We start from the raw sequence: 14,046 nt of genomic DNA on the forward strand, positions 1-14,046 counted from the left end.
GGGATGCCTGGGTGACTCAGTTGCTTAACTGACTGCCTTCTGCTCAGGTCATGATCCCAGGGTCCTGGGACTGAGTTCCACAAAGTCCAACAAGGAATCCTTGCTCAGCGGGAAGCCTACTTCTCCCTCTACCTCTGCCGGCCACTCCCCTGCTTGTGCACTCACGCTCTCTCTCTGACAAATAAATAAATAAAACTTTAGAAAAAAAAGTGAAAAAGAAGTGAAGGTATTCTGTCCCCTTTCTCAACCTACTTCCCTTTCAGAGACTCCCTCCAGCACTTGGACATTTGCTCCTTTTCATGCTGTGGGAACATCACTGCTCTGCTCTGCCCTCAATCCCGCCTCCAAGTTTTGATTTATAAGAAAATCACTATGTATTACCCCTCTTTTTTTTTTTTCCTTCTCGAGAAAGAATGGCTTTTGTCAACAAAAGGTGCTTACTTCAGGACCATGATCTTGCTATCAATGTGACAAATTCTATTTGAAAGTTCAAAGTCAAACTATGACTCTCTTATAGGGCTTTCCTTCCCAGAAGTAATGGATGTTATTGATTTAATGAGATGGAAGAACCAAGGTTCAAGTAGGAACTTGGGAAAATAAATCTGATACATCTGATACAATGTGCCTCTCAAGTCCAAATATGTACATTATATATAATATAAATACATTCAGAAGAATTCATTTCTGTGAAGTTATATTTAACTTGAACCATTTGTAATGGTTCAATGGAATTAACAAATTATGTTTTTTATACAAACTTTTCACTGATCATAGAAAACAGAGCAGAAATAAAAATCACAGATCTCACTAAGCAAAAGAATCTGAAATCTACTGGCCTAAAAGAATTTCCCATTGTTAGTGTGTAGAGCAATTACTGTAGTAGAATATGGTTTCTAATTTTCAGAGATAGAAGTCAAGACCAAAATATCACTTATTTAATTTTCATCAAAATGGGTCTGCATTTATAATACTTGAGCCATTTTAACTATCTACTATTCCCAAATGATACCCCAAATAGCAATTTACAGGGAGGTTACTTGTCACAATCTTCCTTCTCAGGGGGAAATAACTGATCACACCAGGAAGTCTAACCAAAGTAAATAAGAAAAGCTAACGTGGGGGCGCCTGGGTGGCTCCGTGGGTTAAAGCCCCCGCCTTCAGCTCAGGTCATGGTCCCAGGGTCCTGGGATCGAGCCCCGCATCGGGCACTCTGCTCAGCAGTGAGCCTGCTTCCTCCTCTCTCTCTGCCTGCTTCTCTGCCTGCTTGTGATCTCCATCTGTCAAATAAATAAATAAAATCTTTAAAAAATTAAAAAAAAAAAAGAAAAGAAAAAGAAAAGCTAATGTGGACTGAGTCTGCTATTATGTGCCAGGAACCGCACTAAGGGCGTTACTGGTGTTAATTTTATTTAACCTTTGCCATAATGGGTCTAGGTAAGTAGACCCATTTTGAGTTGACAAATTAGGAAATGGAGGCACAGGAAGGCAAGTAGTTTCCTCAACACCACTCAAAGGCTAACCAGTAGAGTTATTTGAACTCTGGCAAACCCACCGCCACGTCTTTACATGTCACTGTGACACTGGCACCGCCGCACAGGTGAGCGAAACGCGAGGGCACGGAATGTGAGGTGTAAGAAAAGAACCAGGCGCCAAGGGCTCTTCTATCTTTATAAGGACAAAAGAAGGGACCGACGTCCCATGTTTAGTGTTGGCATGCATAATAACTCCCAGAACCATATGTTTCAAATGACCCGATCACTGGGTCTTTCGTTTCTGATCACTTGACATTTTTAAGCATGAATCATCTAATGAAAAAATTACAGGGCTTTCTTTTGAACACATTGTTTATTTGTCACCAAGCGATCTCAGATATACTTTAAACAAATTCCTTCTCTAAAGGAAAGACTACATACCCTCATGAATGGCATAATCCAAAAATAGAAATTATTTAAAACAGCTCTCACACCTTTTCTAAATTTCCTACATTGTGAAATGACAGCAGTGTCTCCCTTTCAACACTGCCTTCTAGTCAATGTAAAAAGAAATAAACCATCCCCACATGCTCATATTTGGTGTTTACTTTTCCGTCAGTCATCTAAAATGGGACGCAGGAAAAGGGATGTGTCTGTCTCTGTTAGAAAGAGAAGAAAAGTGAAGGAAAGAAAATCTAATGCAACAAGAGAGTTGCCAGATTTGGAACTGATTGAAAGAGTTTCGTGTCACCAAACATTTTTCAAAGACCGATCAATCCGCAACTCTTTTTATAAACCAACCTGTAATGACTGGTGTTTCCACACATTTTCTTCACACAGTTGCTTCCCAGTTTGGCAGTGCCTTTAATCTGAAAACGAATTTCAAACTTTAGATGATCACACAGAACCTTTTTGGCATCATGGAAAAGAATATTTAGATCATAAAGACTTAAAGGAATGTAAGCTTGAGTTCCAAGTAGTTTAAACTTTCATTATAGAGATGCCGAAAGCCACATTGCTCGGCTTACACGAGGATGTTTATAAGCGAGGCCATTTGTAACTCTGACTAATTAAATGAGAATTTAAAAGGATGTGAAGAAGAAAAGCAGGGATTAAAACTGATATTAAGTGAAACATATAAATTCTACAGGATAGCAAATACCAACACAGAACCGAGCATCGCCGTGTGATGGTTCCTATTCACATCTTCTGGCGTCAAGGGAAAACCACCTTGGAGAAACCAACAAATCCTTAAAATAACAGAAAAGTGCCAGCACTAACAGTGGTATACTTAGTAATCCCTGGGAAAATTCAAAGAAAGGAGAGTAATGAAATTTGTCACCTGCTGACGGGTTTCTGCTGCTTCAGAAAACAAAGAGCACATCAGATCAGGGTTCAGAATGTACAGCCAGGAAAGAACGGAATTCCTAATGGCAAAGCAACTGACTCCACTATGAATACAAACCACATTACCCTCATCCCAGCCCCCAAACCACTGGTTGTCAAAAACTCAGTTTTGCCCGACCAGCCACAGGAACATCTTCTGGGAACTGGCTAGAGATACAAATTCTCAGGCTCCACTTAAGCCCAGCTGAATCAAAACCCTGGGGATAAGGCTTGGTAATCCATGTTTTCATAAACCCTAAAGATTATCTTCATGCACACTGAAGTTTGAGATCAATGGCCTTAAATGTCACAACATGATCAATACAAGGAAGAGATGCCCTTGAATCTGAACAGTTGTAAGAGTCAGGAGTTACCGATGCTTACTCTAAGCAAAGCTCTGCATGACATATTACTTGCAGTCACTCATTTAACCTTTTTGTCAACCTTGTAGCTGCTATATCCACGCACTCACTGGCTCGACAGGGCACAGTGAAACTGAGTTCCCAAGAAAAGACAGTGCTCTTATGAGAACAGTGGGTTTCTTGAATGTAGATGTACTGAGAAAATAAACAGAGGAATGAAGAGAGGATTTTCATGCACCTCTGAAGCAATTTTTAATGACAAAATCCTTCCTGAAATTTGGAAATTTCTTTGGAAAAGCAAACAGGTCAAGGTCTAGCTTTTTCGTGAATCAATTCCTTGAACTGGTTCCATTCCAATAGCCTTCATTCTGGTCCAGAATGAGATGTGGACTGGGGCCAGCTACCCAGACGCACTGAGTAGTGTTGATGGTAAGTAGGATGGCAGGTACCAGCACATTCCATCCCTGCGGCCAACCCTCCACCCTTAGGAAAGCAACAGATATTCTTAGCATTGGGAAACAGAAAATATAAAATAATTCACTTCTGATCATTTGATATTTTTAAGCATGAGTCATCTGATGAAAAGAATTAGATGAAGATAAAGATAAAGATGATGGGGTTGAAGTGTTTAAATGACAGCTAAAATCAGGAAAAAAACTAACAGCCTCTTTTTATCCCCTTACATAGTTCTACTACCTCATGTAGCGACTTGGCTTGAAACCTTGAGGTCTTTTTGAACATTCCTTTCTCCTCATTCTCTCATCCAAGAAACCACCAAAGCCTAAAATCATATTGTTCAGACTCTTGTATATGTCACTTTCTTTCCATTCCCATCTCCCTTACTTCACCCCAGGCCCTTACGATCTTGTCCTGGATGACCACAATGGCATCTGCACCTCCTTCTCATATTTATCATGGAGACCAGCCTCAAAGTCACTTTTATCACGATACTTCCTTGCTCAAACCCCATCAGAAATACTCCCTTAGTGACAAGATAAAGTCCAAAATCCCCAAACATAAATGTGAACATCTTCACAGCCTGGCTCCAGCTTTATCTCCAGCAGTCTCCTCAAGTGAATCCTAAACTCGAATTGCCATTCCAAAATCATCGTCTCCAAGTATGTCATGGATGTTCCAGCAAATCTACATCCCTCCCCACAGCTTCAGACAAAAGATGATGGATGTGAAATGCAAAGTGAAAACAGGCATTAAAGCACAGAATAAATTAATGTCTGTTTACTCTTCAGGATGTGATTACAGATTAGTGTTTCCAATTTCTTTATTCCGCCATATTGAATTTGTAACTGTTAGGAGAAAATAGGAGGTGTCTAGAAGTTTAATATGGGTCTTTGGTTAGCTTATACAGCAGCATTTGGCTTAAATATCAAACCCGAGCTTTCAGATGCCAGAGATAAAACCATTTATAAAGGAAGAAAGCTTCTGCTCCAGAGACTCACATCCATGACATGAAGCAAATACCCAACTCCCTCCTTCCTCTCTCTACAGAAGCACCACAACATCCAAGGTTCCTGGGATTTGACCAAATTAATTGCTGGAAGAATAGGGATTCCTATTTTTCCCTTAGGAAATAACCATCCAACTACCGAAACCAATCAACCGAGTCCTTCAACTCTATTTCAAAAACTAACAAGAATCACCAACATTTAAGTGAAACCAATGGAGTGATAAAAATGTTCCAGGATGTCTGGGAGGCTCATTTAAGCATCCAACTTGTGACTTCAGCTCAAGTCATGATCTCAGAGTTGTGGTATTAAGACCTACATTGGGCTTTGCACTCACTCTGGAGCCTGCCTGAGATTCTCTCTCTCTCCCTCTGCCCCATTCCTCCATGCTCTCTCTCTCAAATAAATGAATAAATCTTTTAAAAAAGGATTCCAAAAAGAACTAATCCCTAAAAAGTAAGAATTTCTGAAAGAAATAAAAAGAACTTTTAAATGGATTATAATTATTATAATCAACAAGACTACAGAAAATACTGCCTTCTTTTAAAAAAAACAGTTGAAAAGAAAGACTAGAAGAAACAGGAGGAAGAGAAGGAAGGAAAGAACCAGCATTTTTGGAAATTAAAAACAATGTGGCTGAAATAAAACATAGAAACAGATGAATAAATAGTAAAGTGGATATGCATATGAGAAAAATTTCAATTAGTGATTTGGAAGATCATAAGAAGTCTCCCACAGTAGAATAAAAGGGACAAAAAATAGGTCTTGGCAAAAACACTAAGAAAAAAAAAAACATACGGAATCAAGCATGTAGTGTAAGAAACAAAATTAGCATTCTCTACCAACAGTGTGATGTCCAGCAAAACATTTAGGAAATTATTAAAATACATATGAGTTTACTAAACCAGATGGAAACAATATCAACATAAAAATCAGTAGCTATCTCACACACTAACAATCACAAATTAGAAGACAAAGCCCATAAAGATTTCATTCAGAATTCAAGCAACACTCACATAATAACAAAGAATAAAGATAAAGTAAATGTGCAAAAGATATTTTTAGAATAACTGTCAATCTTACAAAGGACCTATAATAAGGCTTAAATCCTAGAAAAACACCATGTTCCTGGTTAGAAATATTTGATATTGTAAAACTGAATTTGCCCCAAATTAATTTATAAATTAAAGACCATCCCTCATCCTTCTAAAATCTATGTAAAATAGATTCATGAAATGAGCAAGGTCATTTTTAAAAAAGAAGAAAATCTGGCCTGACATACTATGCAAATAGGATAATTAAAAATCAGCAAGAAACTAATCCAGAGATATATAGACTGGACTGTAAACAGAATAGAGAATCCAGAAAAATATCCATACACATATGACATTTATCATGATAATAGTTCTATCTCAAACCAGCAGGAAACAAGACTAACAACAATCAATGTCATTGGGATACATGGCTTTTTACCTGGTTTAAAACAAAAAATAACAAAGTTATTTTAGAATCTTATATCATAGACAAAAATTCTTGGTATAATAAAGAGCTAAAAACAAAGGTATAGGGGAGTCTGGGTGGCTCAGTGGGTTAAGCCTCTGCCTTTGGCTCAAGTCATGATCTCAGGGTCCTGTAATCGAGCCCCATATCGGGCTCTCTGCTCCGCAAAGAGCCTGCTTCCCCCTTCTCTGCCTACCTCTCTGCCTACTTGTGATCCCTCTCTCTTGCTGTCAAATAAATAAATAAATAAATAAAACAGATCTATAAAATGTCAAAGAAATAACAAATACAGATATTTTAATAACTTTTAAAAAAAGATTTTATTTATCCATTGGACAGACAGTAGTAGCAGACACAAGTAGGCAGAGAGGCATGCAGAGATAGAGGAAGGGAAGCAGGCTCCCTGCTGAGCAGAGAGCCCGATGCGGGGCTCGATCCTCGATCCCAGGACCCTGGGATCATGACCTGAGCCGAAGGCAGAGGCTTTAACCCCCTGAGCCACCCAGGCGCCCCAGATATTTTAATAACTTTGAGAGTGCAGGTCTTCTTACAGAAGACACAAAGTTCAGGTGCCATAAAAGAAAAAAACTGACTTATTTGACCACATTAAAAACCAAAATGTGTTTGGTAAAATAAATAAATAAATAAGTTCTTTTTGAAAAGCATCACTCAGGGGAACAAGACTACTGTTTATAAATAGAAAAGGGGTTAAAATCCCTTTTCTACAATATACAAAAGTAAGGACTCCTTGAAATCTAATAGATATTTAACAGTTAAGATGAATCAACCTAAAAAATTCCCATTCTCAGTTTCAATCTAGGAAATGAAAGTACTAGTGCTAACATTTATGAAATGCAAATGTCACTTCTTTTTGAATCAGATTAGTAAAAAGAAAGCAGCAGGAACCAGTAACATCTAGTATGGGCAATGATGTGAGAATATAGCATTCTCCATTCAGTTTTGACTGGAGTATAAATCAGCACAGCCTTTTGGGAAGCATTTTGGTAGTTTTCCCTGAACTTTAAATTGTGCTTACCTGCTCAACCAAAAATCATACTTCAAGGAATTTATTCTAGAAAAACTTGCACATTGTCTTACTCTGTGCATCTAAACATTTCAAGTCACATACGTGCCATTTACAAAAATGTGTTATTCCCACATACCAATATGTATTCTTTGACAATAGTTAGATATTTAAGTAATTCATCATTAGTATCATAACATATAATATATAAATAAGGGTTTGAAAACAAATTCTTTAAGATAATTTCTCTCAAAATACTGACCACACTGCCCACCATTGCATACCCTTAACCACTGCATACTAAATATTTACATGGAAATTCTCTGTCTCCATTTTTAGGTACAATGTGCAACTTTATTGTGTCCATTGAGTCAAAAATGGTTCTCTGCTAATGACCAGTGCAGTAGGTAAAAAAATAACCCCTCAAAGGTGTCCATAGCCTAATCTCCAGAAACTGTCAATGTGTTACTGTACACAGCAATAAGGGCCTTCTAAGTATAATTAAATCAAGGCGTTTGAGATGTGGTAATTATCCTGGGAAATCTGGCTGGGCCCAGTACAATCACAAGGGTCCTTAAAAGAGCAAAGTGGAGGTAGAGGAATCTGTTTCAAAGTGATGGATAGTAGGAGAAAGACTCAAATGTCCACTGCTGGCTTTAAAAGATGGAAGGAAGTCATGAGTGCAAGTACATGCACAGTTTCTAGAAGCTGGAAAAGGCAAGGAAGTTAGTTCTCCCCCACAGCCCCCAAAGGAATTTCACCCTGCAGACATTTTGACTTTTAGCCCAGTGAGACCTATTTCAGATTTCAGACCTCCAGAATTATAATAAATTTGTATTGTTTTAAGCAGTTACGTAAAAAAAAAAAAAATTGTTTTAGCAATAACTGAAAACGAATATAATCAGACACTGTATCAGGTGATACAAGCACTAACACATTCTCTTGCCTTTGAGATGACAGCTCTTCCAGTGGAGGAAATAGGTACAAATTATAATTCTTCAGATAGATATTAAATGTCAAAGTATAAGACTCTCTGATTCTTTTTAATTATGTATAATTTCATTATATCTGCTGATACACTATCACTTTAGAACTCCTCAGATGCCTGCACGTAATATAAAATTGACCTTGGTGGTTGGATATTATTGGCTGAGAGTAAATAAACTTACAACTTTGTCCTAAATATCTTAGTCTTTGCTATTAGGGCATTCTTCATATCTTCCTGGATTCTGTAGGTAATGTTATAAAATTATTTATTATTAAAATACAGATAAAAGGGACACTCAATTTCTATATTTCACTGTCAGCTTCACTTAAGAGTTTGGCAGACATTCATTATAACACATTATTGAGCATTTATGCATAAAACATAGTTTATGTAGTAGACTTTTGAATCTTGAAATTTTTAGAAAGTAAGCAAAATGTTTGTGTCACTTGGAACTTCCGAAATGGATTTTAACAAATAAACTACATGGGAATTTCCCACTGAGGAAGAGAATTGCTGGCACTGCCTACAGGTGTTAGGGCCTCACTTACAACAGCCCTTGAATCCCTGGTGGGCAGAGACAGGAAATGTTTGTGAATATGCAAGTGTCGGAAAACTTCAAATTGAACTTAGCTGCTGCCTCCTGAAAAGTCTGCTGCCGTGGGCGGGGGTGGAGGGTGTTGCCAACATGATGAGCATAGGAACCCCAAATGAGCTGGAATCCATGGGAAGAAAGCAGAAAAACAGGCAAGAGAATGTCTTTTTGTCCCCTTCCCACCTTGGTGACTCCCTCTAGTGCCTCCCGTGTGCACAATTCAAACAGGAAGTCAGAAGGCGAAGCAGCAATGTGGTTTCCAGTCCCAACTCCAACATCACTGAGCAGAGCACAAAAGCATGGATGTGCCCCTCAGAAACAGCTCAGCAGTTGGTTCAGCCCTTCCACGATGCACGTCCACCGATACGCTTTCCTATAAACACCAACAGCACAGCTGTGTGCACGTAACAAGATGCCCATGAATTTGTATTAGTACAAATGATGTCATATCAGTATAAACGAAGACACCCTCCCTTCAAAATCAATGGAGACCAAGATCTCAACAATCTCAGTATCTATTCCTATGCAATTCTACTCTCCAAATTTGGCCCCAGTCCCATCTGCATTTTCTCTTACCTAACTACTAATTGGAGAATCATCTCAAGAAAGCTATAAAATACAAAGAGGAAAATACACAAACTGCTTCGCTATTTACGCAACTGGTCACAAGGATGTCACTGACGTTTACAACTTCCTTCTTTCACTGTCTGTCCCAAGCTTTCTCTATCCTCAGCCAAAAGTTTAGTGAGTCTGTGTTCTGATCTGGTGAGGCAACCCAAACATTCACTCCTGATGTGTCTGAATCCGGTTTTGATGTAACTTCTATTATTCGATTTGGAACTACTAAGTCAAGGCTCCCAAGAAAATGCACTGGGTTTCAGACACGGTTCTCCCTGGCCTCATGGAATGGCTACCAACCCTATTTTCCCTTGGTAATCAGGATCAATTACTTCAGCCAGCAGCAACCACCTGTGTTACTTGTTGCTCCAGTGGCATTTAAATCCCTAACAAGTCAGGTGGCTGCCTCACCTTCAATTCAATGAATCGGTACTGTGTCACCTGATAGAGGCCTTCTTTCCTTATGAAGCGTGGCTAGCAAACCCCCAGAGCTTAAAGTTGTAGAGGGAGAAGCCAAAATGCTGAGAATGGGCTTTCAGACATTATCATTCACAGAGCCATTCCTAACTCCTTGATTTCCTGAGCCATGTATTTTGGCCACAGGGGAGACAGCAACCAGACATTGGACTCTGATTCCAAGCGGACTGCATTCTGGAAGACAGCAACCCTCCTTCCTGCTATAATCTCCATTCCACTCATCCACTGGGAAAGCTGCTTCTGAGTGATGAGATAAGACGTAAGACAAGTTAACTTCACAGCCTGGAGCCAATGGCTGCACATTTTAGTTGTGAGACGCTGCACAAAGTTGTACAGAAGTACCATGATCACAGATAATACATTCTGCGAATCCATGGATGGCAGTCCTGGCAGAAGCATTAGGGGCAGGGAAGGCAAATCGGTATCAGGATTACATATCAGTATTGGTGGGGAAATCGTGACCCCCATGATGGCATGGGTCCCAAGTAATCAACCCACCATGCAATTGGAAGGGCAGGCACGAAACAAGACACAACCCTTGGGGAGTAGTAATCTATGTTGCTGAGCCCATCCACAGCCTCTACCCCTGTGCCATGGCTATGCTGTGCATGGGCCCATTGAGCAGGGACTGTGGTAGCTGAGAAAAGAGGCTTACCGACATCCATTAAAAAAATGTGTCATTTTGTTTGCCTGAGAGGTGCTAATGAGCATGAACATGGGACACAATTATCTTCACACTCTACACCTATGCAGGGGAGGGAGGCAATAGGTTATAAATAAGACATTTGAAGCCTAGGGAGATTTGGCAATTTCAAGGAAGTAATTTCAAGGAATTTCCTTCCTTGGGGAAAGTTCCTTGCCCCAAGTCGCAGAAGAGAAACCAAAAGAGCAAGAACTCTCCCCCAAATCTGTTTGATTCTAGACTACACAATCTCTCACTATTCTAGTGTCTCTAAAAGAAGCAAGAACAGAAACCAGAAATGAAACTGAAACAGAGAAAGGACATGATTACATTATCAATAAGGCTAAAAAAAAAAAAAAAAAAAAACCAAAGCCCTAGTTTTTAAAAGTGAGGCTCTTGGGGCATGTGGATGGTTCAGTCGGTTAAGCAGCTGCCTTTAGTTCAGATCACAATCTCAGTGTCCTGGGATTGAGCCCCATGTTGGGCCCCCTGCTCAGTGGGGAGCCTGCTTCTCCCTCTCCTTTTGCCCCTCCCCATGCTTATGCTCTCTCTCTCAAATAAATAAATAAAATATTTAAAAAAAAAAAAAGCGAAAGTTTGGGTGGCTCAGTCGATTAAGCATCTGCCTTCAGCTCAGGTCATGATCTAAGGGTCTTGGGATCAAATCCGTCATTGGGCTCCCTGCTCAGCAGGAAGCCTGCTTCTCCCTCTCCCTCCGCCATTCCCCTGCTTATGTTTTCTCTCTCTCTCTCTCTCTCTCTCTCTATATATATATATATATATAATAAGTAAGTAAAATAGATTAAAAGTTTTTTAAAGCTAAAAAATTAAAATTAAAAAACAAAAGTGAGGCTCCTCACAAAGGTCAGTGTTGCAAAGAACTGAACAGAAAAGGCAAGAGGTTAAAATAGACTAATAGAAAATCATTTATCACTTTTTAGCTGAGACATGGAGATAGTAACCAAATATCACCAGGGCCTGCCAGGAATTGCAAGATCAGCATGGTCATCAAAGGACAAGGAGGGGACGGCGGTGGGTGGCAATAAACAGAAGACCAGAAAGGGCTGACCAAAGAGAGAGGAGGCAAGGGAATGTCACTGAAGGTCGTGTTAATGTCACACGTGTATGAAAGAAGTATGCAGAGACTGGATGAGCAAAGTCAAACTTAAATCCAGTATATTCTTGAAGTTCACAAATAAAGGAGAATTTATAATGGTATCTACTTCTAGAACCACTTAGATTATTTTAAAAAACGTGAATTCACCCAGCAACAGTGAGCAGTACATTGGAGACAGTAAAAAACATGAATTACTAGTGATGGTAGTAGTAATTATAGCAACAGCTTGCATTTCCTGAGGCTGTACATGTACCTATACTGCGCGATGCAGTATTCACGTGATCTCATCTTGCTATCACAAGCCTACAATGGCCAATATTATAGTCACCATTTTACAACTAAGGACACTAAGGGTTAGAGATAGGTAATTCATTCAGGGTTACAGAATTAGTGACAGAGACAGTTACCACAGTCTGCTTCCAAAAGGCATGTGCTAGACTAGTGGAGGAGAAAGAGAGGGAGGGAAGCCCAGAGGGAAGGAGGGAACCTGACAGGGAGGGAGGGAAGGAAGAAGGGTTGGTGTAAACAAGAGAAGTAAGTCCTTGAAATTAAACAGTTCAGTTCTTGGGGCACCTGGGTGGTTCAGTGGTTTAAACAGTTCAGTTCTTAATGGCAATAATTCTTGATCTTAAAGACTCTTGAACAAGAAGTTCTTATGCACCCCATTTAAATGTAGAACAAGGGAAACAAAACATTGGCATCGACCCTGACCACTCCCCATCCTACTTACATCTATCCTATTCTCCATAATCTAGGATTTTTTCCCCCTGTGTTCCTCATTGCCTGGCAATTCCGGGTGTTTTATTTATTTTTTGTTTTTTTAATTTTTAATTTTTTTTTAAAGATTTTATTTATTTATTTATTTGACAGAGAGAAATCACAAGTAGATGGAGAGGCAGGCAGAGAGAGAGAGAGAGAGGGAAGCAGGCTCCCCGCTGAGCAGAGAGCCCGATGCGGGAATCTATCCCAGGACCCTGAGATCATGACCTGAGCCAAAGGCAGCAGCTTAACCCACTGACCCACCCAGGTGCCCCTAATTTTTTATTTTTTATAAACATATATTTTTATCCCCAGGGGTACAGGTCTGTGAATCACCAGGTTTACACACTTCACAGCACTCACCAAAGCACATACCCTCCCCAATGTCCATAATCCCACCCCCTTCTCCCAAACCCCCTCCCCCCAGGAACTCTCAGTTTGTTTTGTGAGATTAAGAGTCACTTATGGTTTGTCTCCCTCCCAATCCCATCTTGTTTCATTTATTCTTCTACTACCCACTTAAGCCCCCGTGTTGCATCACCACTTCCTCATATCAGGGAGATCATATGATAGTTGTCTTTCTCTGCTTGACTTATTTCGCTAAGCATGATACGCTCTAGTTCCATCCGTGTTGTCGCAAATGGCAAGATTTCATTTCTTTTGATGGCAGCATAGTATTCCATTGTGTATATACACCACGTTATCTTGATCTATTCATCTGTTGATGGACATCTAGGTTCTTTCCACAGTTTGGCTATTGCGGACATTGCTGCTATAAACATTCGGGTGCACGTTCCCCTTTGGATCACTATGTTTGTATCTTTAGGGTAAATACCGAATAGTGCAATTGCTGGGTCATAGGGCAGTTCTATTTTCAACATTTTGAGGAACCTTCATGCTGTTTACCAGAGTGGCTGCACCAGCTTGCATTCCCACCAACAGTGTAGGAGGGTTCCCCTTTCTCCACATCCTCGCCAGCATCTGTCATTTCCTGACTTGTTGATTTTAACCATTCTGACTGGTGTGAGGTGATATCTCATCGTGGTTTTGATTTGTATTTCCCTGATGCCGAGTGATATGGAGCACTTTTTCATGTGTCTGTTGGCCATCTGGATGTCTTCTTTGCAGAAATGTCTGGTCATGTCTTCTGCCCATTTCTTGATTGGATTATTTGTTCTTTGGGTGTTGAGTTTGCTAAGTTCTTTATAGATTCTGGACACTAGTCCTTTATCTGATATGTCATTTGCAAATATCTTCTCCCATTCTGTCTGTTGTCTTTTGATTTTGTTAACTGTTTCCTTTGCTGTGCAAAAGCTTTTGATCTTGATGAAATCCCAATAGTTCATTTTTGCCCTTGCTTCCCTTGCCTTTGGTGTTGTTCCTAGGAAGATGTTGCTGCAGCTGAGGTCGAAGAGGTTGCTGCCTGTGTCTCCTCAAGGATTTTGATGGATTCCTTTCTCACATTGAGGTCCTTCATCCATTTTGTGTCTATTTTTGTGTGTGGTGTAAGGAAAGGGTCCAATTTCATTTTTCTGCATGTGGCTGTCCAATTTTCCCAGCACCATTTATTGAAGAGGATGTCTTTTTTCCATTGGACATTCTTTCC

General features: G+C 39.8%; 1 protein-coding gene across 18 annotated transcripts in view; it reads right to left on the reverse strand.

Annotated features, from left to right (window-relative positions):
* The window catches only part of SUGCT (succinyl-CoA:glutarate-CoA transferase), an 808,589-nt gene that overhangs the window by 335,337 nt on the left and 459,206 nt on the right, over positions 1-14,046 (reverse strand). For 7 of the 18 annotated variants that reach the window (XM_082692670.1, XM_082692658.1, XM_082692674.1 and 4 more), the window contains one exon: positions 2,274-2,341. The exons of 10 other annotated variants lie outside the window; for them this stretch is intronic. In XM_082692670.1, the coding sequence (XP_082548796.1) occupies positions 2,274-2,341 (68 nt within the window). Of the gene's footprint in view, positions 1-1,128; positions 1,278-2,273; positions 2,342-14,046 lie in introns of those variants that run through there. One more of the 18 variants, XM_082692672.1, reaches the window with a different exon arrangement.

The sequence above is a fragment of the Mustela nivalis genome (assembly GCF_964662115.1).
Source record: "Mustela nivalis genome assembly, chromosome: 12".
NCBI classification, from domain to species: Eukaryota; Metazoa; Chordata; class Mammalia; order Carnivora; family Mustelidae; genus Mustela; species Mustela nivalis.